Genomic DNA, 27,956 nt, shown 5'->3' with positions numbered 1-27,956 from the left:
TACCCTCCACTCACCATACCTACCCTACCCTCCACTCCCCATACCTATCTTACTCTCCACTCCCCGTACTTATTACCTACCCTCCACTCACCATACCTACCCTACCCTCCACTCCCCATACCAACCCTACCCCTCACTCCCCATACCTATTACCTACCCTACCCTCCACTCCCCATACCCATTACCTAACCTCCACTCCCCATACTCATTACCTACCCTACCCTACCCTACCCTCCACTCCCCATACCTATTACCTACCCTCCCCTCCCCCATTACCTACCCTCCACATACCCATTACCTACCCTCCACATACCCATTACCTACCCTCCACATACCCAATACCTACCCTCCACTCACCATACCCATGACCTACCCTCCACTCACCATACCCATGACCTACCCTCCCCTCCCCATACCTATTACCTACCCTCCACTCCCCATACCTATTACCTACCCTCCACTCCCCATACCCATGACCTACCCTCCACTCCCCATACCCATGACCTACCCTCCACTCACCATACCCATGACCTACCCTCCACTCCCCATACCCATTACCTACCCTCCACTCCCCATACCTATTACCTACCCTCCACATACCCATTACCTACCCTCCACATACCCATTACCTACCCTCCACTCCACTCCCCATACCTATTACCTCCCCTCCCCATTACCTACCCTACCCTCCACTCCCCATACCTATTACCTACCCTCCACTCCCCATACCTATTACCTACCCTCCACTCCAATCCACTCCCCATACCTATTACCTATTACCTACCCTCCACTCCCCATACCCATTACCTACCCTCCACTCACCACACCTATTACCTACCCTCCACTCCCCATACCTAATGCAACCAATATGATGGTAGGTGTACACACACACACACACACCAATGCTTTCACTAGCAGAATTACAATCATAAATCCCACCAGCCGTGATAAACTCGCCCGGGACTTCACACACAACACTGACAATGCTTTGGTAAATTACTGTTTTATGTGTGTTGCACTGACAGGTTCATGTCACAGATAAGAAGAATCCATCTCTGAGCTGTAATATTCAGCTATATTATTAAGGTACTCTATTACTACTCTCAATTAGCTTGTCTCAATGTAGTGGTCTGTTATTATCATAATTCATTCAGTGATTACCGATATGGTATTTGACATGCCACTGGTGAGGATGTGAGAAAGAGAGGGATAGAGAGAGGAAGAAAGAGAGAAAGAGGGAGATAGAGAGAGCATATTTAGAAAAACCTCACCAGTTTTTATTCTAATCATATTTATTCATGTCTATCCTGTTATACATAATCCATTATGATTCCTGCAGAACTGTATCCTCCGGTGTTTCTATCGGTCACTCTGTCGCTCATTTCTTCTCCTCGTCTCCTTCTTTCTTCTCCTTTAAGACTGGGGAGGGCAGAGAGAGAAACTCACCATGAAAGAGAGGCTTGAGGGGGATTATCCTACTTTAATCTCCCTCCCTCCCATATATACACTGCTCAAAAAAATAAAGGGAACACTTAAACAACACAATGTAACTCCAAGTCAATCACACTTCTATGAAATCAAACTGTCCACTTAGGAAGCAACACTGATTGACAATAAATTTCACATGCTGTTGTGCAAATGGAATAGACAAAAGGTGGAAATTATAGGCAATTAGCAAGACACCCCCAAAAAAGGAGTGATTCTGCAGGTGGTGACCACAAACAACTTCTCAGTTCCTATGCTTCCTGGCTGATGTTTTGGTCACTTTTGAATGCTGGCGGTGCTCTCACTCTAGTGGTAGCATGAGACGGAGTCTACAACCCACACAAGTGGCTCAGGTAGTGCAGTTCATCCAGGATGGCACATCAATGCGAGCTGTGGCAAAAAGGTTTGCTGTGTCTGTCAGCGTAGTGTCCAGAGCATGGAGGCGCTACCAGGAGACAGGCCAGTACATCAGGAGACGTGGAGGAGGCCGTAGGAGGGCAACAACCCAGCAGCAGGACCGCTACCTCCGCCTTTGTGCAAGGAGGTGCACTGCCAGAGCCCTGCAAAATGACCTCCAGCAGGCCACAAATGTGCATGTGTCAGCATATGGTCTCACAAGGGGTCTGAGGATCTCATCTCGGTACCTAATGGCAGTCAGGCTACCTCTGGCGAGCACATGGAGGCCTGTGCGGCCCCACAAAGAAATGCCACCCCACACCATGACTGACCCACCGCCAAACCGGTCATGCTGGAGGATGTTGCAGGCAGCAGAACGTTCTCCACGGTGTCTCCAGACTCTGTCACGTCTGTCACATGTGCTCATGTGCTCAGTGTGAACCTGCTTTCATCTGTGAAGAGCACAGGGCGCCAGTGGCAAATTTGCCAATCTTGGTGTTCTCTGGCAAATGCCAAACGTCCTGCACGGTGCTGGGCTGTAAGCACAACCCCCACCTGTGGACGTCGGGCCCTCATACCACCCTCATGGAGTCTGTTTCTGACCGTTTGAGCAGACACATGCACATTTGTGGCCTGCTGGAGGTCATTTTGCAGGGCTCTGGCAGTGCACCTCCTTGCACAAAGGCGGAGGTAGCGGTCCTGCTGCTGGGTTGTTGCCCTCCTACGGCCTCCTCCACGTCTCCTGATGTACTGGCCTGTCTCCTGGTAGCGCCTCCATGCTCTGGACACTACGCTGACAGACACAGCAAACCTTTTTGCCACAGCTCGCATTGATGTGCCATCCTGGATGAACTGCACTACCTGAGCCACTTGTGTGGGTTGTAGACTCCGTCTCATGCTACCACTAGAGTGAGAGCACCGCCAGCATTCAAAAGTGACCAAAACATCAGCCAGGAAGCATAGGAACTGAGAAGTGGTCTGTGGTCACCACCTGCAGAATCACTCCTTTTTTGGGGGTGTCTTGCTAATTGCCTATAATTTCCACCTTTTGTCTATTCCATTTGCACAACAGCATGTGAAATTTATTGTCAATCAGTGTTGCTTCCTAAGTGGACAGTTTGATTTCATAGAAGTGTGATTGACTTGGAGTTACATTGTGTTGTTTAAGTGTTCCCTTTATTTTTTTGAGCAGTGTATATACTGAACAAAAATATAAAAGCAACAAAGTGTTGGTCCCATTTTTCTATTATTACTCTTACATTTTGTGCACAAATTTGTTTACATCCCTGTTAGTGAGCATTTCTATAACAAGCCCTTTTGTGGTGAAAACCCTTGCTCCCAAGTCGGTGGGCCTATGCCCTTCCAGTCCCATCCATGGCTGCGCCCCTGCCCAATCATGTGAAATCCATAGATTAGGGCCTTATGAATTTATTTAAATTGACTGATTTCCTACTATGAAGTGTTACTTCGTAAATTGTTGTGTTTATATTTTTGTTCAGTATAATATGATGATTTGTATTCTGTACAACTGCCTGAATCATACACTCACAATCTCTACATTTAATCTTGTTAGAGAAAATTACATACTATCAGAGTGTTCCCAACAAGCGATAATCATAAGTCATAGATTGTGAATCCATGACCAGCTTTGTAATAATGGGTTTAACGGATGATAACTGATGATTAGTTAGACAACTATCGACTGCCAATAAAAGTCTGTCTCATGCTGAGTATGATAGGAGTTGTAGTGTGTGTGTGTGTGTGTGTTTGTACATGTCTATGTGTGAATGCGTGACAGTGTGTGTGTGTGTGCCAGTACCTCGGACTTCCACCCTGCACTCCACCTCGTCCTCCCCCAGGTTGTTGATGGCCTTGCAGGAGTACTTGCCCCCGTCAAACTGTCCGGGCTTCCTGATGTTCAGGGTCAACACCCCCTGGTTGTTCTGCATCAAGAACTTAGGATCCTCCCCAATGATCATCTTGTTCTTCATCCACACTATCTTAGCCTGAGGTGAGGAGAGGACGGGAGAGGGGGGGTTAAGAGAGGAGGGAGGGACTTTAATTGGGGAAACATTTGGCTTTGAAATATAAATCACCAACTCACTTGGCAATTTTCCATTGACCCCGGTTTATTCGACAAAAGCAATATCATTGTAACATGTGTAATGGAAAGGCAGATATAGGAGACATTTTCTGAAGAACGATAACAATTCTATCCATTCAACAGGGGTGTATTTTAGTAATTTTTCTTTATTTGTGAAAAAAGATTACGGAAATTATGTTTTTCAGAATAAATGATGATTGCCTAATCATTTAAGGTACCCGGGGCGCGTGATGTCACCGAGTAACTATAAAGCTCCACTCCACATTTAATTCTAATTCTATGCTTACAATATACATTTTTCCAACTACACTGAACAAAAATATAAATGCAACATGTAAAGTGTTGGTCCCATGTTTCATAATCTGAAATAAAAGATGCCAGAAATGTTCCATACGCACAAAAGGTTATTTCGCTCCAATTTTGTGCACAGATTTGTTTACGTCCCTGTTAGTGAGCATTTCTCCTTTGCCAAGATAATCCATCCACCTGACAGGTGTGGCATATCAAGAAGCTGATTAAACAGCATGATCCTTCCACAGGTGCACCTTTTGCTTAGGACAATAAAAGGCCACTCTAAAATGTGCAGTTTTGTCACAACACAATGGCCACAGATGTCTCAAGTTTTGAAGGAGCGTGCAATTGGCATGCTGACTGCAGGAGTGTCCACCAGAGCTGTTGCCAGAGAATTTAATGTTCATTTCTCTACCATAAGCCGCCTCAAGTCGTTTTAGACCAGTCCAGGACCTCCATATCCGGCTTCTTCACCTGTGGGTGTCACGCCTGCTCCCGTTCCCCCTCCCTGGCCCTCGAGGGCGCCAGGCTACCCGTCATCATATACACCTGTTACCAACATTACGCGCAGCTGCGCTCTTTGGACTCACCTGGACTCCTTGACTTTGTTGATTACCCCCTGTATATCTGTCTGTTCCTTGGTTGTGTCCCGTGTGTCCGCATTATTCCGTATTGTGTTTGTCATATGTCCTTGTTTACCTGTGTGCTGATGCTGTTCCTGTCGTGTTCTATGTCTGTTCCTGAATAAATCTTTGACTCCCCGTACCTGCTTCTCATCTCTGGGGTCAGGTCCTTGCAGTGGGATTGTCTGAGACCAGCCACCCGGACAGCTGATGAAACTGTGGGTTTGCACAATCAAATAATTTCTCCACAAACTGTCAGAAACCGTCTCAGGGAAGCTCATCTGCGTGCTCGTCGTCTTCACCAGGGTTTTGACCTGACTGCAGTTCTGCGTCGTAACCGACTTCAGTGAGCAAATGCTCACCTTCGATGGCTACTGGCACGCTGTAGAAGTGTGCTCTTCACGGATTAATCCTGGTTTCAACTGTACTGGGCAGATGGCAGACAGTGTGTATGGTGTCGTGTGGGCGAGCGGTTTGCTGATGTCAACGTTGTGAACAGAGTGCCCCGTGGTGGCAGTTGGGTTATGGTATGGGCAGGCAGGCAGGGGAGCAACTTTGGTTTGTATCCAGTTGGATAAATACTCCAGACAGCTTACCCGACCGCTCGGAGACTTCCGCAAGGTCCTAAAGCAGTTTCATTCGAATGATAAAACTGTGGGGGACAAAAATGCAATTTCAGAATGGGGGGGGGGACATGTCCCCCCCGTCCCCAATGAAAGTTGCGCCCCTTTGGGCATGCATAAGCTACGGACAACAAACACAACTGCATTTTATCAATGGCAATTGGAATGCACAGAGATACCGTGACGAGATCCTGAGGCCCATTGCCGTGCCATTCATCCGCCGCCATCAACTCATGTTTCAGCATGATAATGCACAGCCCCATGTCGCAAGGAACTGTACACAATTCCTGGAAGTTATGACATGTCACACATTGAGCATATTTGGGATGCTCTGGATCGACGTGTATGACAGTGTGTTCCAGTTCCCGACAATAACCAGCAACTTCACACAGCCATTGAAGAGGAGTGGGACAACATTCCACAAGCCACAATCAACAGCCTGATAAACTCTATGTGAAGGAGATGTGTCGCACTGCATGAGGCAAATGGTGGTCACACCAGATACTGACTGGTTTTCTGATCCACGCCCCTACTTTTTTTTTTAAAGGTATATGTGACCAACAGATGCATATCTGTATTCCTAGTCATGTGAAATCCATAGATTAGGGCCTAATGAATTCATTTCAATTTGACTGATTTCCTTATATGAACTAACTCAGTAAAATCTTGAAAATGGTTGAGTTTATATTTTTGTTCAGTGTACAAAAATAATGTTTCTTTGCAGTACATGGATTGTCCTGACTTTCAGGAATGCCTGAATTCGGGCTCCCGATTGGCACTGCATCTCAGTGCTAGAGGGGTCACTACAGACCCTGGTTCAATTCCAGGCTGTATCACAACCGGCTGTGATTGGAAGTCCCAAAGGGCGGCACACAATTGGCACAGCGTCGTCCGGGTTAGGGTTTGGCCAGGGTAGGATGTCATTGTAAATAAGAATTTGTTCTTAACTGACTTTCCTAGTTAAATAAAGGTTAAATAAAATAAATAAATAAAGAATTGCTGCGACTTGCTTTTCTGGTCAGCTGGATGCAAGTTTCACCATCCAACTATTTCAGAACTACAGGAGTGCAAGTTTCCCAGTGGCACGGACTGTGGCGTTATGTTGGCACATGAGAATTATTAGAATATGGCAAATATTACTCAATTATTCTATTCATGCTGGCTTTCATTTGTACTTTAGGCTACCTGAAACATGAAACAGATAGGTGGGAGGGGATACAGGTTGTTGCCAATTTATTAGTAAAATTTGCCTAAATGGGTAATGGAACCACTTCAACCACTACATTTGTACTTTAGGTGTAACATCGTTACGTCCAGCTGTTTTTATCGACACAAGATCGTTAAATGGAAACACACCCTAGCAGGCAATTGTCGCATCTATTTTCTATGCCAACTTTCTAAATGTTGAAAAATCACCGGACAAGTTAATGGAAACATAGCTTGTGACACACAAACGCACCTTCAAACAGCTTCTTGTTCTCGCTCTCTCAACACACACTCAAACACTTAATTACAGTACTGCCCCCCCCCCCCCCCCCCACACACACACACACCCTCACCTTGGGGTAGGCCCGGACAGCACAGCTGATGGCAGTACTGTAGCCTGCAACAACAACCCTGTCCACTAGGGGAGCTGTAAACTTAGGGGAGCTGCTCATGTCCTTCTCTTTGAAGGCTGGTTTGTTGTACTCCAGATCTGAGGGAGGATATAGATGGGGACTGTGATAGCTGTGTTTATTAGGCTATATAATAATAATATTAATAAATGCCATTTAGCAGGTGCTTCTATCCAAAGGGACTTACAGTCATGCATGCATACATTTTACGTATGGCTGTTCTGGGAATCAAACCCACTATCCTGGCATTACAAGCGGCATGCTTTAGCTTTACCAACTGAGCTACAGAGGACCACATAGTATATCATGTTAACTATTATATCTACATACTACATTTGGTTTAGTATAGTGTGGTGTAGTGTAGTGTAGTGGTTCTCAAACTGGGGTTCGCAAGAAGGTTTTGGGGGGGGTCGCAAGTTTGAAACGGAATGTGAAAATGTGAAAAATATTTTTTTCACACATTTTAAATCAGCTACATAAAGTTTAGCAATCTGCTACGAACACATCTTTGCCAGAACAATAGGCTACCTTGCAATTTCATTGATTATTTTCACATTTTAGAAGTTTTGGGTGGCTAGTACTGGCTATATTTCTAAAGATAGCTGTAACACTGTAACAGTCTTTTTTTAACTTATGGGGTGAAGATGTAACATATTCTGGTGAATTTATTACGAGATTTGTGAGGAATAAAAAGACTACAGACAGACCGTGGTTAGGCTGTTAGGGTGACTGTATTACGGCCACACCGGCGGTCACGAGTCATGACCGCAGTCAAATTCCATGTGACCGTTTAGTCACAGTAATTAGGCTTCTCCAAGCTCTGATGCTGCTGATGGTCATTAGTAGCCTACCAAACTTGCTAACTGCCTGGTACTCAGCACTCTATTGTTCCTCTAATCACTCTGACATCAATGCAAATGTAATCGAAAATCAAAACACTTCATGAGAGCCCGTGAGAAAAGCCCATGCGTGAGAAAACAGAGTTTTCACGGCCTCTTTTAAAAAGAGGAGGCTCCCGTCAGCTTTCTATAGGCTAGGCCTACTATATTTATTTCTCAACTTTCATAATATTAAGCACATTGCTTCTCTTTACAAAGGGAGTATAGCCGACCTGGCTGGCAAGAAAATGAACCACGTGAAAATCGTCCTCTATTCGCTATTTAAGTGCATAGATGACATGTATTTTTTTCCCCTGACCCTGTTCCGAGACCGGTGCATGATAATGGTACATTCTACATCAAAACTAATTTCATACATATATTATTTAGTATATGTAAAGATTAAATCAAGAATAGTCTGATGGGTGACAATATTAGTCTATCACTTGTGAATGATGTGTTATCACTTGTGAATGATGTGTTATCACTTGTGAATGATGTGTTATCACTTGTGAATGATGTGTTATCACTTGTGAATGATGTGTTATCACTTGTGAATGATGTGTTATCACTTGTGAATGATGTGTTATCACTTGTGAATGATGTGTTATCACTTGTGAATGATGTGTTATCACTTGTGAATGATGTGTTATCACTTGTGAATGATGTGTTATCACTTGTGAATGATGTGTTATCACTTGTGAATGATGCCCAGCTTGTGTGCAGTAAGGCAAGAAACAGCGCATGTCTTTTCTGTGTGACTTTTTCATAGTCGCACACCTCATGTAGCCTGGCCCATAGGCCTAAATGTTTTGATAAGGTTTCTATCACACAACTAAAGTGGCCAAATAACTTTGTAAACTTTGGCTTTACAACCAGTGTAGAGCCTAACTGGCATACTTAGGCGGCGTGTGAGTTTCAAATTTGGGGAAGATCATTTTCACCATAAAAATGCACCTTTATAATAAAACATTACATGCATAATCTCATTTGTGGTTAGTTTTTAGAATGGTGTTTTCCCACTAATTGATTGCATTTTGGAACATTTGCACTTACAGCCTACTGTCGTGTGCGCATTGCTGCGCTTATAATGTGAAGAAATCGCCTAATAGTTTATCAACATTTTAAGCTAAACGTTCTGATCTGTTGCATCAGCCTCAATGCCTTTAAAAGTTTTTTTGATGCGAGTTGTTGTATTAATTTGGGATCTATCGCATCCTACAACTGTCCCAGACTAAGTTTGGAATGTTTCTTTCTCACACAGAAGGCCAAGTTGACCAACAGAATAGGTCAACCTTTGTACTATGGGGGATAGTAGATTGTAGATTGACATACTGTAGGCTAGCGCTTACCCTAACCATGGTTTCCATCCGATCCTGCAACCTCCGATACATACAGGTAGGCCATATGACCCAGCTTGCTCTGGACTCCAGAGAAGTGACATGATATCCCTAGTTGATATTGGCTGCTAATAACTATGAATTACTTTAATCTCAAAATGCTGGTGTAAAACTCAGTTTATTTCTAGATCTTGCCTTTTGAAGGTGCATCACTGTTAATGGTTGTAATGACAGGCTACATTTGCGCAGCGATGGTGTGTGCGTGTGCGTGCAGGGGCGGAAAGTATGGTGTAGTATTGTAGTGTGTTACCGGTTTTGCCTATGATGGCAGTGTTCTTGCTGAAGGCCACCTCATCGCTCAAGCCACAGATGTTCTCACTGAACACACGGAAGGAGTACTCGTTCCCCATGACCAGGTCAGACGCTGTGCAGCTGGGCCGGCGGTTGTGCTCATACACTGTGAACCAACCCTGACCAGAGAGAGGGAGAGGGAGAGGGAGAGGGAGAGGGAGGGAGGGAGGGAGGGAGGGAGGGAGGGAGGGAAAGATGTTTACAGAGAAGTAGAGAGGTTGAAAAAAAAGGGGAGGATATGTGGATATATAGAGGCAGATGTTTGAGAACAGAGGACGAGGGCAGAGAAGGAGAGGTGAGGTGGATACACAGTAAAGAAAGAGAGAGCAATAGAGAGAGATGAGGAAAGACAGAGGGAGTTGGAGACCTGGGTCTTCTTTTCAGCCTTCTGGATGGTGTAGCCGGTAATATCAGTGTTGCCTGTGTCTTTGGGGGGCTTCCACTCCAGAGCAGCGTTGAAGCCCCACACCTCTGTTACCATCACATTTATAGGAGGACCTGGCTTGTCTGTGTGGGGGGGGAGGAAAAAGTACATCTGTGTGTCAGTGAGAAAGAGATCTCTTTTAACAGACAAACAGACAGCGAAAATGGAGCATGTGGAGTGTGTCTCATGTACGTCAGTACTCCAGCATGTTTGTCATTAATCCTGGTCTCTGCCGTCCTGCTACTGTGACTAAACGTGTGTGGGGGCTGATCTGAGGAGGCTGGGCCCTCTCATTAGCTCACCTCCCAGCAGGGGAAAGGAGACAAAGGCCCCTAATCCCACCCTAATCCCAGTCTACACACCAATAATGCCAATGGAACCCCACTGCATAATCCACCCACCCAGCCATACAGCACCCTGACCCTCACACGGGTGCTAAAAGGAGCAGGAAGGAGGGAAAGAGGGGAGGGAGGGAGCAAAGCGATGGTACGGTGGCAGTCAGGGCAGGAGGGAAGGATTAAGAAGACAGGAAGAGAGGAATCAGCCTCTTTGATGATTCCCTCCCTACTTTGGAGTCTTAGATCCCCTCCGAGGATTAAATGAGGAATTATCATCACATTAAACTCTGGGGTGTCATCCTAGATTTAAGTCATTGCATCATGGTGGCTCCATATTTGACTGTAATAAGTAGTAAAACATACTAGGTAGAGTGACTGAAGGGTGAGCGGGGACATACAGTTACAGTGGCAAGAAAAAGTATGTGAACCCTTTGGAATTACCTGGACTTCTGCTTAAATTGGTCATACAATTTGATCTGATCTTCATCTAAGTCACAACATCAGACAAACACAGTCTGCTTAAACTAATAACACACAAACAATAATACATTTTCATGTCTTTATTGAACACACCGTGTAAACATTCACAGTGCAGGGTGGGAAAAGTATGTGAACCCTTGTATTTAATAACTGGTTGACCCTCCTTTGGCAGCAATAACCTCAACCAAACGTTTTCTGCAGTTGCGGATTAGACCTGCACAACGGTCAACAAAACTGTTTCAGTTCAGCAATATTCTTGGGATGTCTGGTGTGAACCGCTCTCTTGAGGTCATGCCACAGCATCTCAATCGGGTTGAGGTCAGGACTCTGACTGGGCCACTCCAGACACTCCAGAAGGCGTATTTACTTCTGTGTTTTGGGTCGTTGTCCTGTGGCATCCCCCAACTTCTGTTGAGCTTCAATTGGCGGATAGATAGCCTTACATTCTCCTGCAAAATGTCTTGATAAACTTGGGAATTAATTTTTCCATCGATGATAGCAAGCTGTCCAGGCCCTGAGGCAGCAAAGCAGCTCCAAACCATGATGCTCCCTTCACCATACTTTACAGTTGTGATGAGGTTTTGATATTGGTGTGCTGTGCCTTTTTTCTCCACACATATAGTGTTGTGTGTTCCTTCCAAACAACTCAACTTTAGTTTCATCTGTCCACAGAATATTTTGCAAGTAGCACTGTGAAACATCCAGATGCTCTTTTGCGAACTTCAGACGTGCAGCAATGTTTTTTTTGGACAGCAGTTGCTTCTTCTGTGGTGTCCTCCCATGAACAGTGTTTTACGTATCGTAGACTCGTCAACAGAGATGTTAGCATGTTCCAGAGATTTCTGTAAGTCTTTAGCTGACACTCTAGGATTCTTCTTAACCTCATTGAGCATTCTGCGCTGTGCTCTTGCAGTCATCTTTGCAGGATGGCCACTCCTAGGGAGAGTAGCAACAGTGATGAACTTTCTCCATTTATAGAGAATTTGTCTTACCGTGGACTGATGAACATCAAGGCTTTTAGAGATACTTTTGTAACCCTTTCCAGCTTTATGCAAGTCAACAATTCTTAATCTTGGGTCTTCTGAGATCTCTTTTGTTCAAGGCATGGTTCACATCAGGCAATGCTTCTTGTGAATAGCAAATTCACATTTTGTGAGTTTTTTATAGGGCAGGCCAGCTCTTACCAACATCTCCAATCTCATCTCAATGATTGTATTCCAGGTAAGCTGACTCCTGACTCCAATTAGCTTTTGGAGAAGTCATTAGCCTAGGGGTTCACATACCTTTTCCAACCTACACTGCGAATGTTTAAATTATGTACTCAATATAGACAAGAAAAATACAATACTTTGTGTGTTATTAGTTTAAGCACATTGTGTTTGTCTATTGTTGTGACTTAGATGAAGATCAGATCTAATTGTATGACGAACTTATGCAGAAATCCAGATACATCCAAAGGGTTCACATATTTTTTCTTGCCACTGTACATATGGCCTCCATCCCAAATGGAAACCCTATTGTCTATATAGTGCACTACTTTTGACCAGAGCCCCTAATGATGTTGGTGCCAGTGACTGACCTACGATCTGGATGTGTATGTCAGCCTTGTCCTGCATGTTGTCTATCTGGACAGACAGGGTGTACGTCCCAGAGTGGTCCCTTTCTGCCGAGCGGATGAACAGGATGGTGTCAAAGTCACTGGTGCGGATGCCCACCGACTTATTCTCCAGGGGCTCACCGTCTTTCAACCAGTTGACCACGGGGCGAGGCTTCCCCTGGGGAAAGACAGGGGTGATATGGTCAGTGAATGAAAATGACATTTACTGAATTAAAGAGTGAGATGCTGCTACAGGAGAAGTGCAGGAGGAACACCCTAAAGTGAGAAAGTTGTAGACTGGCAAGAATATCCCATTTTCTGATTGGTTTGTTTTTGCATTACAGGACAATGATTGCTCTTCTTTCACACACTGAGACCCAGATAACATGAAGTCAGCCCTGTCTCTAGCCTGGGGAAGGTTACTACTGTGTGGTGCTAGGTGTTCTCAGACCTGGAATGGGATGACCAGGTTGATCTTCTCTCCCACTTTCCTGATGAACTTGGTTCTTAGCTGGCGAGGCAGGCGGATCTTTGGGTACTCTGAGACATGGAGGGAGACAGAGAGGAATGTCAACACAGAAGTAATGGAAGTGGCTGTGTATACCGTGTGTGTTAGAGGTCTATGGAGAAGTGTGTGTGTGTGTGTGTGCGTCCATGCATGCGTGTGAGTCTGACCCATGATCTCTCTGATGGTGACAGACTGTTTCATGGTGCAGGGGGGGCTGCGTCCAGCGATGTTCATAGCCACCACTCTGAACAAGAGCTTCTCTCCTGTTGGCAGCCCCTTCACACGGTACGTGTTCTTGTCCACTGGCTCCTTATTGGCTGCCACCCAGTTATCCTCTGAGGGATGGACCAATAGCAGAAGAGTATTCATTGTCATCCACTTGGAAATTAGATGGTTCATCTGTAGGGTTTTATAGGAATTCTATAGAGGAATTCTATGGGAGCGATTAGTGAATTAGAAGGAATAATAATGTTATTGAACAATCCCCAAATCTTCCTTCACCTCCTTCTTTGCACCACTCGATTATGTACCCATCAACGCCCCCTGCTCCAACCCTCTCTGGAGGACGCCACTTCAGGGCACAGGTGCTGTCTGTCACATCCTCCACCGTCAGACGAGTGGGCTCACTGGTAGGGGCTGAGAGAGAGAGAGAGAGAGAGAGAATAGTTACGAGGAGAGGAAGACCGAGGTAAGCTGTATAAGTAGAGTATCAGGAGATTGAAAGGCTTCTCTCCACTGCTCTAGTAATAAGTGTCTACCCACCTATGGGCATGAAGGGCTTTGAGTTGCCGCTGGGCTGGGAGATCCCGATCCCGTTGACAGCAAACACTCTCATCTCATAAAAAACACCCTCAATCATCTTCTTAGCCTCGTATGTGGTTGACTCAAACACCTCAAAGTTCAGCTTGGTCCACCTGGAGGAACCCTGCTTCTTCCTCTCCATCAGGTAGCCTGCGAGTGATGTCATCACAGAGCGACATTACATCATTACAGACCGACATTATCACAGTGACATCATCACAGAGCGACATTACATCATCACAAAGCGACATCATCACAGAGAGACATCTTCACAGAGCGACATCTTCACAGAGCGACATCTTCACAGAGCGACATCATTAGATCTTACCAATGTAATGAGAGAGGTTAACAGATGCCTGTTAACTTCTTTGGGGTAGGGGGCAGTATTTTCACATCCGGATGAAAAGCATGCGAAGAGTAAACGGCCTGCTACAAAGCCATAAAAGCTAGAATATGCATATTATTAGTAGATTTGGATAGACAACACTCTGAAGTTTATAAAACGGTTTGAATGATGTCTGTGAGTATAACAGAACTCATATGGCAGGCAAAAACCTGAGAAAAAATCCAACCAGGAAGTGGGAAATCTGAGGTTGGTCGATTTTCAACTCAGCTCCTATTGAAGATACAATGGGATATTGGTAATGTTGCACTTCCTAAGGCTTCCACTAGATGTCAACAGTCTTTAGAACCTTGTCTGATGCCTCTACTGTTTAGTGGGGCCGAAGGAGAGAGGAATGAGTCAGAGGTCTGCCAGCAGCCACGAGCTGACCATGCGCGTTCACATGAGAGTTTGCTCCCGTTCCATTTGCTTTTCTGAAGACAAAAGGAATTCTCCGGTTGGAACATTATTGAAGAATTATGTTAAAAACATCCTAAAGATTGATTCAATACATCATTTGACATGTTTCTACTGACTGTTACGGAACTTTTTGACATTGTCTGCTTTTAGTGAACGCACAAACGCGCTAACAAAAGTAACTATTTGGACATAAATGATGGACATTACCGAACAAAACAAACATTTATTGTGGAAGTGGGAGTCCTGGGAGTGCATTCCGACGAAGATCAGCAAAGGTAAGTGAAGATTTATAATGCTTTTATGACTTTTGTTGACTGCATAATATGGCGGCTATATTTGTGTCTTGATTGGGCTCTGAGCGCCGACCTCAGATTATTGCATAGTTTTTGCTTTTTCCGTAAAGCTTTTTTGAAATCTGACACAGCGGTTGCATTAAGGAGAAGTGCATCTAAAATTCCATGCATAACTGTTGTATCTTTTAGCAATGTTTATTATGAGTATTCCTGTAAATTGATGTGGCTCTCTGTAAAATCAAAGGATGTTTTGGAACTTCTGAACGTAAGGCGCCAATGTATACTGGATATAAATATGAACTTTACCAAACAAAACATACATGTATTGTGTAACATGAAGTCCTATGAGTGTCATCTGATGAAGATCATCAAATTTTATCTATATTTCTGCTTTTTGTGAATCCTCTCTTTGGCTGAAAAATGGCTGTGTTATTCTGTGAATAGGCACTCACCTAACAATCGTTTGGTTTGCTTTCGTCGTAAAGCCTTTTTGAAATCGTACACTGTGGCTGGATTTACAACAAGTGTATCTTTAAAATGGTGTAAAATACATGTATGTTTGAGGAATTTTAATTATGGGATTTCTGTTGTTTTGAATTTGGCGCCCTGCAGTTTCACTGGCTGTTGAAGAGGTGGGACGCTAACGTACCCTAGAGAGGTTAACCCAGAGGGAAGAGAGTCTGATAGCTCAACAGATAGATGTAAAAATAGGAAAGGTGCACCTTTGATGGGCGCACCCCCGTCAAATTTGGGGGGATCCCATGTAATGGTGGCTGTGTCCTCGCCAACTCCCATACATCTGACGTTCTCTGGAGGGTTAGGCACATCTGGAGTGGACAGGGAGAACAGTCAGGACAGAACATAGAGGTGTTCTCACCAGCTCAGAATGGGTTCTAACTTAATGTCACATCTATTATTGAATCTCTCTTAGTGAATTGTTTTTAAATATCTGTTTACATATATATTGCATAAGAGGGGAGAACAAGACACAGAGAGAGAAAAGGGAGAGAGCAGGGAGATGTAGGGGAAAGAGGAGAGGAGTGTAGAGAGGAGAGTAGAAGACTGGAAAGAGAGAGGAGAGAGAGAGAAGGAGAGAGAGAGTACCACTGACCAACAATCTTGACGGTGAGCTCAGCCCTGTCCTCTCCGGCTGGGTTGGTCACTATGATGGAGTACTGGCCTTCGTCTGGCCTCTCCGCCCCCTCAATGACAAAGCTGCTCAGAGTGGTCCTGGTCTCCACCCTCACTCTGCCCTCCGCCTCCGATATCACCTAGAGACAGGAACAGGGAGGGCACTTAGACAACTGGACTGACACTGTCTGGTGACTCAACTACTGGGTGTAACCTGGATGGCCTAATGGTTGGTTAATGTGAGTGACACCCTGCCTTCCTTAGAGAGGCATGCTGGGGCAGGGGTTTGATGTGTGTGTGAGGAGGAAGTAACAGAAGGACTAGATCCTCACAGTGTCTCCTTTCATCCAGCACACAGTGGGGACAGGCTCTCCTGTGATCTCCACATCAAGGCGGAGCTTGTTGCCAGCCACCACAACAATGGTGTTCTTGCTGCCCGTGCTACTGGTGTCCAGGTGGATTTTGGGAGGGTCTGTGAGGGGCGGAGGAATGTCAGAGAGGGACAGGTGGTCCTGGGTGATTATCACAGTATTAAATACACTGTAATAAATAGGTAATGCCAACGGATGATAGGTGACAATAATCACACCTACCTTGGCGTGGAACATATTCGATCTTGATTTCTGAGATTAACAGGGAAAACACATGAATCAGTATCGTTTAAAATGCAGGCTCTGCTTCATTGTACTCAGTAAAACTTAGGAGTCTCTCTCTCTCTTTCTTGCTCTCTCTCACTCACTCTCTCTCTCTCACTCACCAATGAAGTTGAGTTTAGCGGAGAGGGAGAGTGCGTATCCTTCAGGGACAAAGGTGTAGTTTCCTTCGTCCTGCGGCTTCACGTCATCAATCGTCAGCTTGTGGATCCTGGAGAACCAACGGCAACCCAACATTACCAAGGAGACAACAGACACTTGCAGTGACCCACAATTATGCAAAGCACAGTTACCCTGGCAACATGCTTCATTATGCAATATCAAGTAAAAAAACGCATGGGATAGCTCTCTCCCTGCATGACCAGTGTTGCCATGGTAAAACACCTGCCATAGGTGGGTCTAGCTAGTAAGAATATGTACTGTACTGACAAGGTCCCATGGAGAAGGAGAATTTGAGGATGTTCAGGCCTGTCTGAAGTTACTGCAACTCAATGAGGACCCCCCCCCCCCCCCCCAAGGCCCCAGCAATGTGATGCCATACCTTCCGATGTGTGACATCTTGATGCGGTTGCCGGGTTTGACCTCTACACCGTCCTTGAACCACTTGCCCACCACCTTCTCATCAGACACCTCACACTTGAACATGGCCTGTTCACACGCTTTCACCGACAGGTCAGCTATACTCTGCAGAACCTCCAGCTCCTTGGCTGAGCACCAGGGGTAGAGATGAAGGAAAGGAGAGAGAAAGAGAAAAGAGAAAGGGACAGCATTTCAGACTCTTTCAAAAATGAAGTTAATAAAACATTTCCTTATTTAGTGTACTGTATGATATCTGGAAGTGGTACCTTCCACTTCCAGTTCTCCTTTGGATTCTCCCCCGTTAGTGTAAACATAGTACATTCCGATGTCCTCTATGGTTGCTTCATTGATGACCAGAGTGTGTTTCTTCCCATCCTTCTTTATCCTGTACTTCCCATCCTTGGTCAGCTCAACTCCATCTTTCATCCTGAGCACGGGTGAGACACACACAGATATAGAAATAGCGTTTAACAGCGGTGAGAGACACATACACACACAAATGCCACAGCTGTAACAGAGATTGATTGATTTAGTTACTTAGTCATTTGATTAAAAAGAGTATTAGTATGAGTCTCTCACCATTTGACGTTGGCTCCTTCCTCTGACACCTCACACTCAAACTCCACCTTCTCTCCCACCACTACATGCACATCATCCAGCAGCTTGGTGATGGTGACCGGGGGCTCTGTGGATAGACACAGACGTCAACACAACTCATACACCTCTGTCGTGTCTTTACTATCATTCAATTGAAGACTTATAGTTTTTATCAAAGATTCTCTGTAATTAGTTATTACGCGATCAACTAAATAATAACGTAACTAATTATCTAGGAAGTTGGGGCACCAGGGAAAGTATTCAGATTACAAAGTTATAATTTCCCAATATAACCTTTCAGATATTTTCATATCTGATCGATAGTCTTCTGATTAATGATTTATTTATTTTACCTCACGTTAGTCTCATTCCAAACGTCGTAAATTGTTGGTTATCTGCACGAACCCAGTCTTCACTATGAGTCATCCATACATCAATTGTCTTAAATCACTTATTTATTACTAACTAAGTAATTCACAGAAATGCATAAACAAACAAACAAACTTGGTAAATGTGGTTACATGAAATGATAGGAGAATATGCCCTAGTGGGCTGAACCGGCATGGCGGCTTGTTAGACAAAGGGAAAATGGGGGGGGGTCGACCAAGAAGTCACTACAGAGTTCATAATTATAACAATCGACATGCTAATCCTTTACACATGAACGCTCACTCATTCGGGAACAATTGCAATCAATATATATATATTTACGCTCAGTGTGTCGTCTTGATCGCTGGAGAAAAGTTAGTTTCTGTTGGAGAGTTTCGTCCGTCTCTCTCTCTCTGTCTTGGTTAGTGGATAGTTCAGAGTGACATTCGTTATAGAATGGATGTTTCGGCGGTTGTCGTTCTTCACGTTCAATGATACCAAATTCCTAGCTGCAGACTAGTAATCAATATCAAAGACTTGTTCTTATTCTGTCGGTATCGATAGTCTAAGAGTTTAACCACGTGGTATGGTTAAAAGATTCAGCAATGGTAAACAACCTTCGTTCTCCTAATGGAGAAAAACATGGTCTAGTGATAATTTCTCAGAGTTGGGTTTTTATTCGGAATTGCAGAAAGGGGCTGTCCCAGGATGTCTGACCCAACTGGGCTCAGGGGCAGTCCTCTGATTTAGTTCAAATCAAAAGGGAATTGTATTTTTTTTCATTAAACAGTCCAAAATCATATTACACAATTATACAAACAGTATCATACTCACTCATTCATCTTATACAACAATTAGATGTAAACCTCATATCTGAGGTTATTATATAAACAGCGGTATGGTAATGTAGCCACACAGTCTCCCATGGGTTTCCCCAAGTTGAGACAAACGGACCAGTTAATAGCTGGAATCTTCACCGATCTTTTATACTTTTTCCGGAACATGAAATGTGTTCGTACCTCAAGTTCTGTGAGGTGGAAGGATTTCCTTTGTTCTCTATGAAAGTGTACCCTCTCTCTAATACTGTGTGTCCATGAGGAGATTCACAGGAATTTACGACGTCTCTCTGACCACAGCAACCTAGTTGAAGGAGGAAAGGGGGAGGCAGGGAGTGGCAGGGAGAGGGGGATGGTGCTTGCTATACCCAAACAGGCAACGTCATGACACCTCATACAAACACCACACACACAACCACACTTACAGGAAAACTCACCAACCAAGACTTGATCACTCAACACCAAAGTAAGCAGAAGAATAAGGAGGAAGAAGTGGAAGAATGATGAAGCTGCAGATTTCATGGCACAGCACTGTATACTGTGCTAACACAAAGACACGAACACCTAACATGTACCAGTCCGCACCAGGATTCGATACCATGTTTCACAACAACACAATGTCCTCCATAGTCTCCGTTAATACTGCTATAGAAACAGAGAACTGAGCTGTTGTGGTACGGGGGAGACAGTACCTCAGGTCTCCGGGAAGGTGACATCATCATCACTGTGTCAATGCGTGATGCTAAGCTAGCACCCGTTAGCTGCCGTCCTCTACATCCACCTCCCTCTGACCTCCTTCTTTTCCGCAGCAACCTCAGCAGATGATAGACATCAACTCTGGGATCTGAGTCACGGCACCACTGTAACATGAACCTGTCCGCCGCAGGCTCCCGTACAGTACCATGCTCACAACAACAACGTACTCAGAAGTTTCCGCCAAAAGTGCTATACCGCAAAAGCCCTGGGTGTTTTTTTTTGGGGGGAGACAGTACTTCAGGTCTCCAGAAGGTGACTGAACTGTGCGATCGATGCTAAGCTAGCTTCCACTAGCTACCATCCGCTAAACACAAATACACCTTCTCTCACGTTAGATACATCAACACGTACGCCATTGATATAAACACTGACAGAAACAACAGGGACGTCTAAATACACACAACAACATACAGTAGACTGTGGTTGTCGCACTGGAATGGCGTCTGTGTGGTGAAAGCTTACCCGTTGCTGTAGGGTCTGATAAATGCAAAAACAGGATGAAATGAATGGGCACAGAGAGAGAGCAAAGCACGTGATGATTAAGGAGCAAATGCATCTTTGCATCTCTACCCAAAATCAACAAGACACACAGAACACGCATTAGACACGCTACAAACTGGACAACAAATACAGGATGACAACGTTGTGCAAACTTACTGTTCATAGACATTAATACACACATACATATAAACATTGAGACATGTACTGCATACACAGTAAATGTTGACAGATACTACACACTCAAAGACACTGAACTAAGCAGGGAACAACTCCCTCCCCTCAAACACCCTATGTAAAGATGAGTGTTTACCTTTGACAAAGACTTCAGTGAAGCTCTTCTCCTCTCCCACCACACACTCATAGGCTGCATCGTCAGACAGGTTGCACTTGTTGATGGTGAGTGTCCGTTTGTTGCCCACGCACTCAAACACATACCTGACATGACAGACAGACAAGGGCAGAGAGAGACACTGGCAGAAAACAGAGAGGACAGACAAAGACACTAGTGACCGAGTGTCGCTCACTCAACTCATCGACAAATGAATGACTCACACGCTCACATAGTCAAATATACTGACAATCACGCATATTCACACACAGACACACACAGACACAGACACACAAAGCAGCCAGTCTCACTTGGCAGAGGGTTTGATCTCCACTCCGTTCTTCAGCCATTTGACCTGAACGTTGGGGTCATGGAGCTCAACATGCATCTGGGTCCTCTTGCCCTTGTCCACAGAGTAACATTGCTCTAGCTTCTTCAGGAAGGCTGAGGGAGGGAAAGAACCACTGTTATGTCTCCAGCCTTTACACACCAGACACAACAACCAGAATAACCCAAGCAACACTACACCAGACTACCTCCCTTTCAGAGCCCCTCAGGCATTCACTATAATAAAGCATTCCCTGTCCCAAACACTCTCAAGTAGAAATGCCCACAGCTTGCCTACTTCCTCCTCCAGTATCCCCCCCCCTTTCTCTCCCCTCACCGTCACTCTTCTTGGGTTCCACCTTCTTCATCTTCTTCAGTCTCTTGAGCAGGCCCCTGAGGTCTGTGATGCCGTAGTCAAAGGCAATCTTCTCATAGTCACATGGCTTAGCATCCTTCAGGATCTCCCACACATCCACATCCTCTTTGGGCTCGTCCCTCGCCTTTTTTTCCCTGAAAGAGAGGGGGAGAGGAGATTGATTGTGAGTGTGAGTATGTGTGATTGCTCATAATGGAGTTAACTCCACTCCTACCTTTTTTTGAGGAGGGCACTGAAGTCCAGGTCACCTGCATCCTCTCCTGCATCTCCCCTGGGGACAAGAAAGGGTACGAGTGGGAGAATTAGGTTTCCTACAGTGTTAGGTCAGGTTAGAGGAGTCGGTCATTTCAAACATAACATACAGTATACTGTACATACAAATATACTTGTTGTATATTAAGGTTTTACATAAGATCAATCAACAATTCATATCTGTGCTATTTCAATGCTATAGTAGTGAATCATTGTTTGTTTACAAAAAATATGGAAGTGAACGAATGGTACTGGACATACAGTAGATGGTACTACACTGTACTCTGATAAGACGAACACACACACACAAACGTCCACACCCACATTCACTTTCCCTGACGTAAAGACACATCAACGATACAGTATTGATATAAAAGTTATAACAACAGGGACGGAATTCCCATATACACACAAATATACAGACAGTACACTGTGGTTGCACAGTATCGCACAGTGTCTGTAGCCATGTCTTACCCTTTTTTGGCGCCTTTAATGCATCTGATAACACAAAACAGGATGGTAATGAGTGAGCATATAGAGCATATTGGGAATCAATAAGGCGCATACTGACACTTTGCCCGCCTAAATTCACTGGGACATAAAAAACAGCATACTAGTGTACACACACACACACACACACACACACACACACACACACACACACACACACACACACACACACACACACACACACACACACACACACACACACACACACACACACACACACACACACACACACACACACACACACACAAACAGTATTGACCTCTATTTGTTACTGTATGTACCCCAAACACAGATACACTGTACATGTACAAGGCTGTACATTGACACATATATACAAGGTAAATACTGTGTAAATGTACACGCACAGGTACTGCTGATACACACCCACACAGAGCTTTTCTTACACTCTCATAAAGATCCACACATATGACACCTCATGATTGCATCTCTAATGTATGTAATCCATGGGAAATATACACTAGTTCCACTTGAGGCCTTGTCAATGGGCCACACTCAGACAGACGTACAGTACCAGAAATAGCCTCACATGACAAAGAACACATGAGGGGAAGCACGGGCTATTTCAGATCTGAACACACACACAGTGGACAGATGAAGAATTCCAAAGGTGGGAATATGGAAGCACACGGAAGGGAATCCCAAATAATATATTCTGAACACACACAATGGATTCAGGTTCTGGAAGAAGCTTAGGACAAGGCTGCCTTATAACAGAGAGGCAGCAAGTCCAGACACGGAATCGCTGAGGAGGAAGATGGGGGTACACACGGATGAATCGCAATGACTGGATTCTCCATACTTACTGACAGTGGGAGTTGGAACGCAAAGACCGCCACATACTGTGGCAAGGTCAACACTAACCCATCCAGCTCCCTTTGGGGTGTTGAAGGTTTTTTGGCATCTTGGGTTTTCATACTTTAATTCACGCTTGTAACGCATCTATTTTTTCATATCTTTTCATTCTCTTTTTCTTTTCTTCATACCAAAATTCACAAAATAAACACAAAAACACAATCTGAAATGGTCCTTTGCACGTTGTGTTTCCTTTCTTACCCTTGCTTTTTTGTCTTTTTGTCTGATTAGGAGAGGAAATCATATTTGAAACAGTAACTAGAGTGAACTGACTGGCGGCAGCACTATGCCAACAAACACAGAGGGATTTTCTACAGCTTCACAGTGAGAAACAGAGCTGCTGCACACATATTGAAACACAAGTCTTTGGAGACAGGGAAGAGAAGACACACGAATACAGAGATACAGGGATATACATAGTGAACAGACACAGAAATAGAAACATACGGACACCATGTACAACTGAAATATAAAAACACACAAACAAACATACAGGTTAGTCACAGAGACACATTAGTAAGTCACAGAGACACATCAGTAAGTCACAGAGACACATTAGTATGTCACAGAGACACATCAGTAAGTCACAGAGACACACCAGTAAGTCACAGAGACACACCAGTAAGTCACAGAGACACACCAGTAAGTCACAGAGACACATCAGTAAGTCACAGAGACACATCAGTAAGTCCCAGAGACACACCAGTAAGTCAAAGAGACACAAATAGACATGAATGCACAGATAAAGACATAAAGAAAAAGGCAGATGTGTAGTACAATGACAGACATACAGTGAAGCCAAAACACACACAGACAACGTGAATGACACAGATATACCAAAGGCACCTACAAACACAGATATGGGAGCTAGAAAGACAGTCAGGGGAAGATATACTCACAGAGTGGGACAGATGCCCAGAGGCAAAGATAGAATAACCAACATATGTGAGGTGGGAGAGAAAGACAGATGATATGTTGAATGGAACCACCCTGACAGTGACACTCACGATCGCTTGAAGGCATCCAGGATGTTGGCGGGCTGCTCCTCTTGTACGGCTGAAACATGACAGAGGGAGGGAACGATGAGAGGAACACTGGACTAACTGACACTGGACTAACTGACAAAAAAATCAGGATGAATAATGGACTGAGTACTGACACTGAAACACATATACACTACCTGCTTTATCATTATACATTCTGTATCAAATATTGAATGACTTACTGACAAACTCACTGACCACAGGTTAAGTGACAGATACATGACTAAATGGCTGACAATGAAGGCCTGGGAGGGACCCACCTTCCACTGTGACTTCAAATGTACAGCTGTCACACTTGTCTTTGGAGGTGACCTCACAGCGGTAGCCACCTGCGTCTCCTTCCACTACTTTGATGATGCTCATCTCATATGTGTAGACCTGGTTGAGATAGTGAGAGAGGAAGACATACACCCTTACAATATATACACACACACACACACACACAGTACACACACAAAAGAGTAACACAGATGTACAGTAGACTTTCAGTTGTGCAGATTTGAGAGAATGTGAAAACAGTGACACACACACACACACCTTGGAGTTCCTATCATAGGCCTCTTTAAACTGCACGTGCTTGCCAGCCTTGCTGCCCAGGTCCAGCCACTTCCCTTTCAGCCATTTCATGTTGGGCTTCCTCAGCAGGTCAGATGAGTCCACTTTAGCCACAAAGGTGACGTTCTTCCCTGCCACCCACAATTTACATCAGCCATCAGAAATTCTGACCTCTGGATAATGGTGTTTTTAGGGTTCTTATCCATGATCCATATGTGAGTGTCAATCCAAACTTCAGAGTGCTACAGTATGTCAGAGAGGGGGAACAGGGCAGGGGTCTCACCTTTGATTACTGTCGTGCTCTCTGGCCTCTCTACAAATAGTCCGGTCAGCTCGGACTGCCCCCCTGGGACAGTCTCTAAAAGTAGGGAGAGGTCATAGAGGTCAGGGGTTAGAATAAGGTCATTGATGACTGCTCATCAGACATCATAGACACAACAACATCAGTGAACAGACAAGTAGAGACAGAAAACCAAACATTAGACCAAAGCACCTAACCTTTGTTTATAAATACCATTCATTTATTAATATTTTGTCTACTAGGCAGCAAGATCAAAAGGTCAGAGGTAAAGCTTGTCTTTGTTCACCCTGTGACTTATTGAGACTTCTTGTATCCACATTTAGCAACAGCTTTTCTCAAAGACAGAGAAAAGTGCTGCAGCATGTGTTTCCACTCCCTGAAATGTCTCCATCATTCTAATGGATGATCATGAGAAATCATGTCACATGACATCAGTCTAGTATTTAACTGAGGGTCAGTATCCAAGCGTCTAGTCAACACCAGAAGAGGGCCTCTAACAGCAGTAAGGTAAGCCCACCTGGGAATGAACAAGGAACTAAAAACACATCTGAAGACGTGTTTATCCATCCCTTTCCACTAGTCTTCTCCCACTTTGACAAAAGTAAATATAGCTCTTTAATGTTGTGATATTATCAAAGCATGACTGCTTGCTCCTGTTCCTTTGTGTGCTCCCTCCTTTTCAAAAAAAGGATTGCATTGTTTTGTGTCAGCAGATAGACAAATACAAGCTTAAGTATTTGTTTGTCTTACCATCATCGGGCAATTCTGTATCAGGGAGAAAGAGAGAGAGAGAAACACAGCGGGGGAACACATTAGCTGCAGTATCTTTACTGTAATCTGAAAGATGAGCGTTTACTGAGCAGCTATGAAAACCTGACCTGCAGGTGCTCTCTCACACACACACTTAACGTCTCTCTGTTCCCTCTCTAACTTGGATGAACATTTCCTTTCTTTTCAAAACGGAGGTAAAAACTAGACGGTTAATGAGTTATTTCCTCAGTCGTCAAATTCAAACCAGTTGGTGACACTGTACTCATCATTACTATTATTATTATTGAGAATTTAGGGGAATTATTAGCTGTGCAAACGGAACACAATTTATTTGTTCTCTCACCTTCTGAATCTGACAAGAGCTCTATGGAAAAAGAGAGTTTATAAGCATAGAGAAGCATGTAAAAAGCCATATCGATTGACCAATCGATTGGGTGAAAAGGTTGTCGAGAGAATGGAACAAGGGTCAGGAATCAAGTGAGGTCATGCACCTCCATAAACTCAGAGTCACAACGCCTATGCCCCTCTCTCTGCTTTTATGGGCTCAGTTAATTTGATTGGAATCAAGTGAACCCTGTGCACAGATCCAGGCTCAGTTCTCTAGTGTGATTTAAATCATTTCAGTAAGAATGTGAATAGGTCAAGCTGATCCTGGACCAGCACCCAAGGGACACTTTTCCTTCAGCTCTTTACACCATTTCACTCTCACATTGGAAACTCGCTGCGGTTTGAAACTGTGAGAGGTTGGGAGTGCAGCGATAAACACCTCAAATGGAACAGCAGAACCGGCAACCTTCAAAACCATAACAATTCTTCAGTAAGATCATTTTGGGGGATAATGCGTATTATGGGAAATATTACTGTAGGTAAATATCACTTCATTCATTATTACTGTAACACTTCAGGAACAGATAATACCTTGATATTTCATATCAACATCTTTTGCAATACAGTGATTAATGATAAGGGATATGGTATTGTGCAGGAACAGTATTTGAACTAACTCAACAAAACAGCAAAACTTATCATCAACTTATCCTTCTATTAAACCATTACCTTAGTAAGTGCACACATACACACAGGTCACGATATATACCCAGAGTAAATATATACAGTATATATCATTTTGTCATTTGTAATTTAGATTACGTTTTCACTCTGCATCAATTTCAAGTCAAGGTCATTTGATGTTTAATACAATTCCTTCACTTGGATGCTTTGGCGAAACCATGATACTGTATCATGTAATGTCTAATCTCAACAGATGTTTTTTTCCCAAAAACATGAATATCATATTAAGCACTAAAGATCATCTTAAGTCCATTCATAAGCAATAGAAAAATGATGATTTTATGCCATTTTGCCAATATGATCTTTATGTTTTTGGGAAACTCACCGCTGATCTCTAGTAATTAGTATCAGTCGGCGCTGATATCACAACAACTATCTGTCAGACTGATTCTCTGGGTCTAACTCCTCAACAGATGATTCCTAAAGACCTCTACATAAATGATACAGTATCCATAAACCCATAAAATAGGCCTGCAGGATCTTTTCCATTACTGACTGCCATCTACAATGGTCTGTACTGCTACAGTCAGACTATGAAGGCCTTCGCCAGAGCAATCCCAGGATTCAGTAGTCTCCGTTTGTCAGTCCACCGTGATGGACACTCAGGTCACCGACACACCGTGTCGTGACTGAGACTGACAGACATGCACGTTAACCAGGTGATTGACAGGAAGCAGGGAAGCATACGACCACAAACACAGAGGGGGAGTTGTGTATTGTTTCCTTTCCTTACCATCTCTGCACTCACTTCCCTCTGAATGAAAAGAAACAATTGGTACATAGACATTAGTACTGCGGACAGCGAAGGGTTAAACAACAACCAAATATACTGTCCCTGTGTACGGAGTCTGTGACTGGAGAAAAAGGTTATAGATATATGAATATATGAAATACTAGATCATAAAAACAAGACATACAAAAATACATAGGCTTACCCATGATGACACTGGCATACATGCTGATTTATACAAATACACACACAAACGCAGAATGCATTGATACATTTGTGCATTCATACAGTCACTGCACTACAATCCTTTTTGTTACAGTACCCTTCCTTGTCTCAGGGTGCTTCACCTCTAATAAAATAAAGTAAAAGGCTTTATGGTTAAGTATGAGGAGAATGCTAATATATACAGTACCAGTCAAAAGTTTGGACACACTTACTCATTCAAGG

General features: G+C 44.0%; 1 protein-coding gene across 1 annotated transcript; it reads right to left on the bottom strand.

The window, feature by feature from the left end:
• Positions 1-987: 987 nt before the first annotated feature.
• On the bottom strand, positions 988-27,736 carry LOC139564862 (myosin-binding protein C, fast-type-like). Its single transcript, XM_071384700.1, has 29 exons — positions 27,705-27,736; positions 27,513-27,571; positions 25,688-25,702; positions 24,920-24,994; positions 24,619-24,767; positions 24,342-24,459; positions 24,046-24,094; positions 21,618-21,674; positions 21,365-21,537; positions 21,012-21,144; positions 20,683-20,807; positions 17,893-17,998; positions 17,580-17,740; positions 17,276-17,441; positions 16,839-16,945; positions 16,675-16,704; positions 16,414-16,553; positions 16,062-16,221; positions 15,673-15,777; positions 13,817-14,005; positions 13,556-13,690; positions 13,222-13,389; positions 12,998-13,086; positions 12,529-12,724; positions 10,075-10,214; positions 9,667-9,826; positions 7,082-7,218; positions 3,701-3,887; positions 988-1,419 (listed from the first exon to the last, which is right to left on the bottom strand). Exons 1-29 carry the CDS (start codon positions 27,734-27,736, stop codon positions 1,379-1,381), a joined length of 3,402 nt encoding a protein of 1,133 aa, XP_071240801.1. The 3' UTR covers positions 988-1,378.
• Between the last annotated feature and the right edge of the window lie 220 nt (positions 27,737-27,956).

This window comes from Salvelinus alpinus, chromosome 36 (genome assembly GCF_045679555.1).
Source record: "Salvelinus alpinus chromosome 36, SLU_Salpinus.1, whole genome shotgun sequence".
NCBI classification, from domain to species: Eukaryota; Metazoa; Chordata; class Actinopteri; order Salmoniformes; family Salmonidae; genus Salvelinus; species Salvelinus alpinus.
Note: the sequence above shows the minus strand (reverse complement) of the source record. Positions and strands in the feature narration are given on the sequence as shown.

What these genes read in the sequence shown, in the direction of transcription:
- LOC139564862 (XM_071384700.1), bottom strand. Translation starts at nt 27,736, where the DNA reads ATGTATGCCAGTGTCATCATGGGTAAGCCTAT. An exon ending in CGAGTGGTGCAAAGAAGGAG is followed by an intron (nt 13,390 to 13,555) that starts GTGAAGGAAGAT and finishes TCCATCCCTCAG; the next exon opens with AGGATAACTGGGTGGCAGCC. An exon ending in ACCTGGTCATCCCATTCCAG is followed by an intron (nt 12,725 to 12,997) that starts GTCTGAGAACAC and finishes GTCTTTCCCCAG; the next exon opens with GGGAAGCCTCGCCCCGTGGT.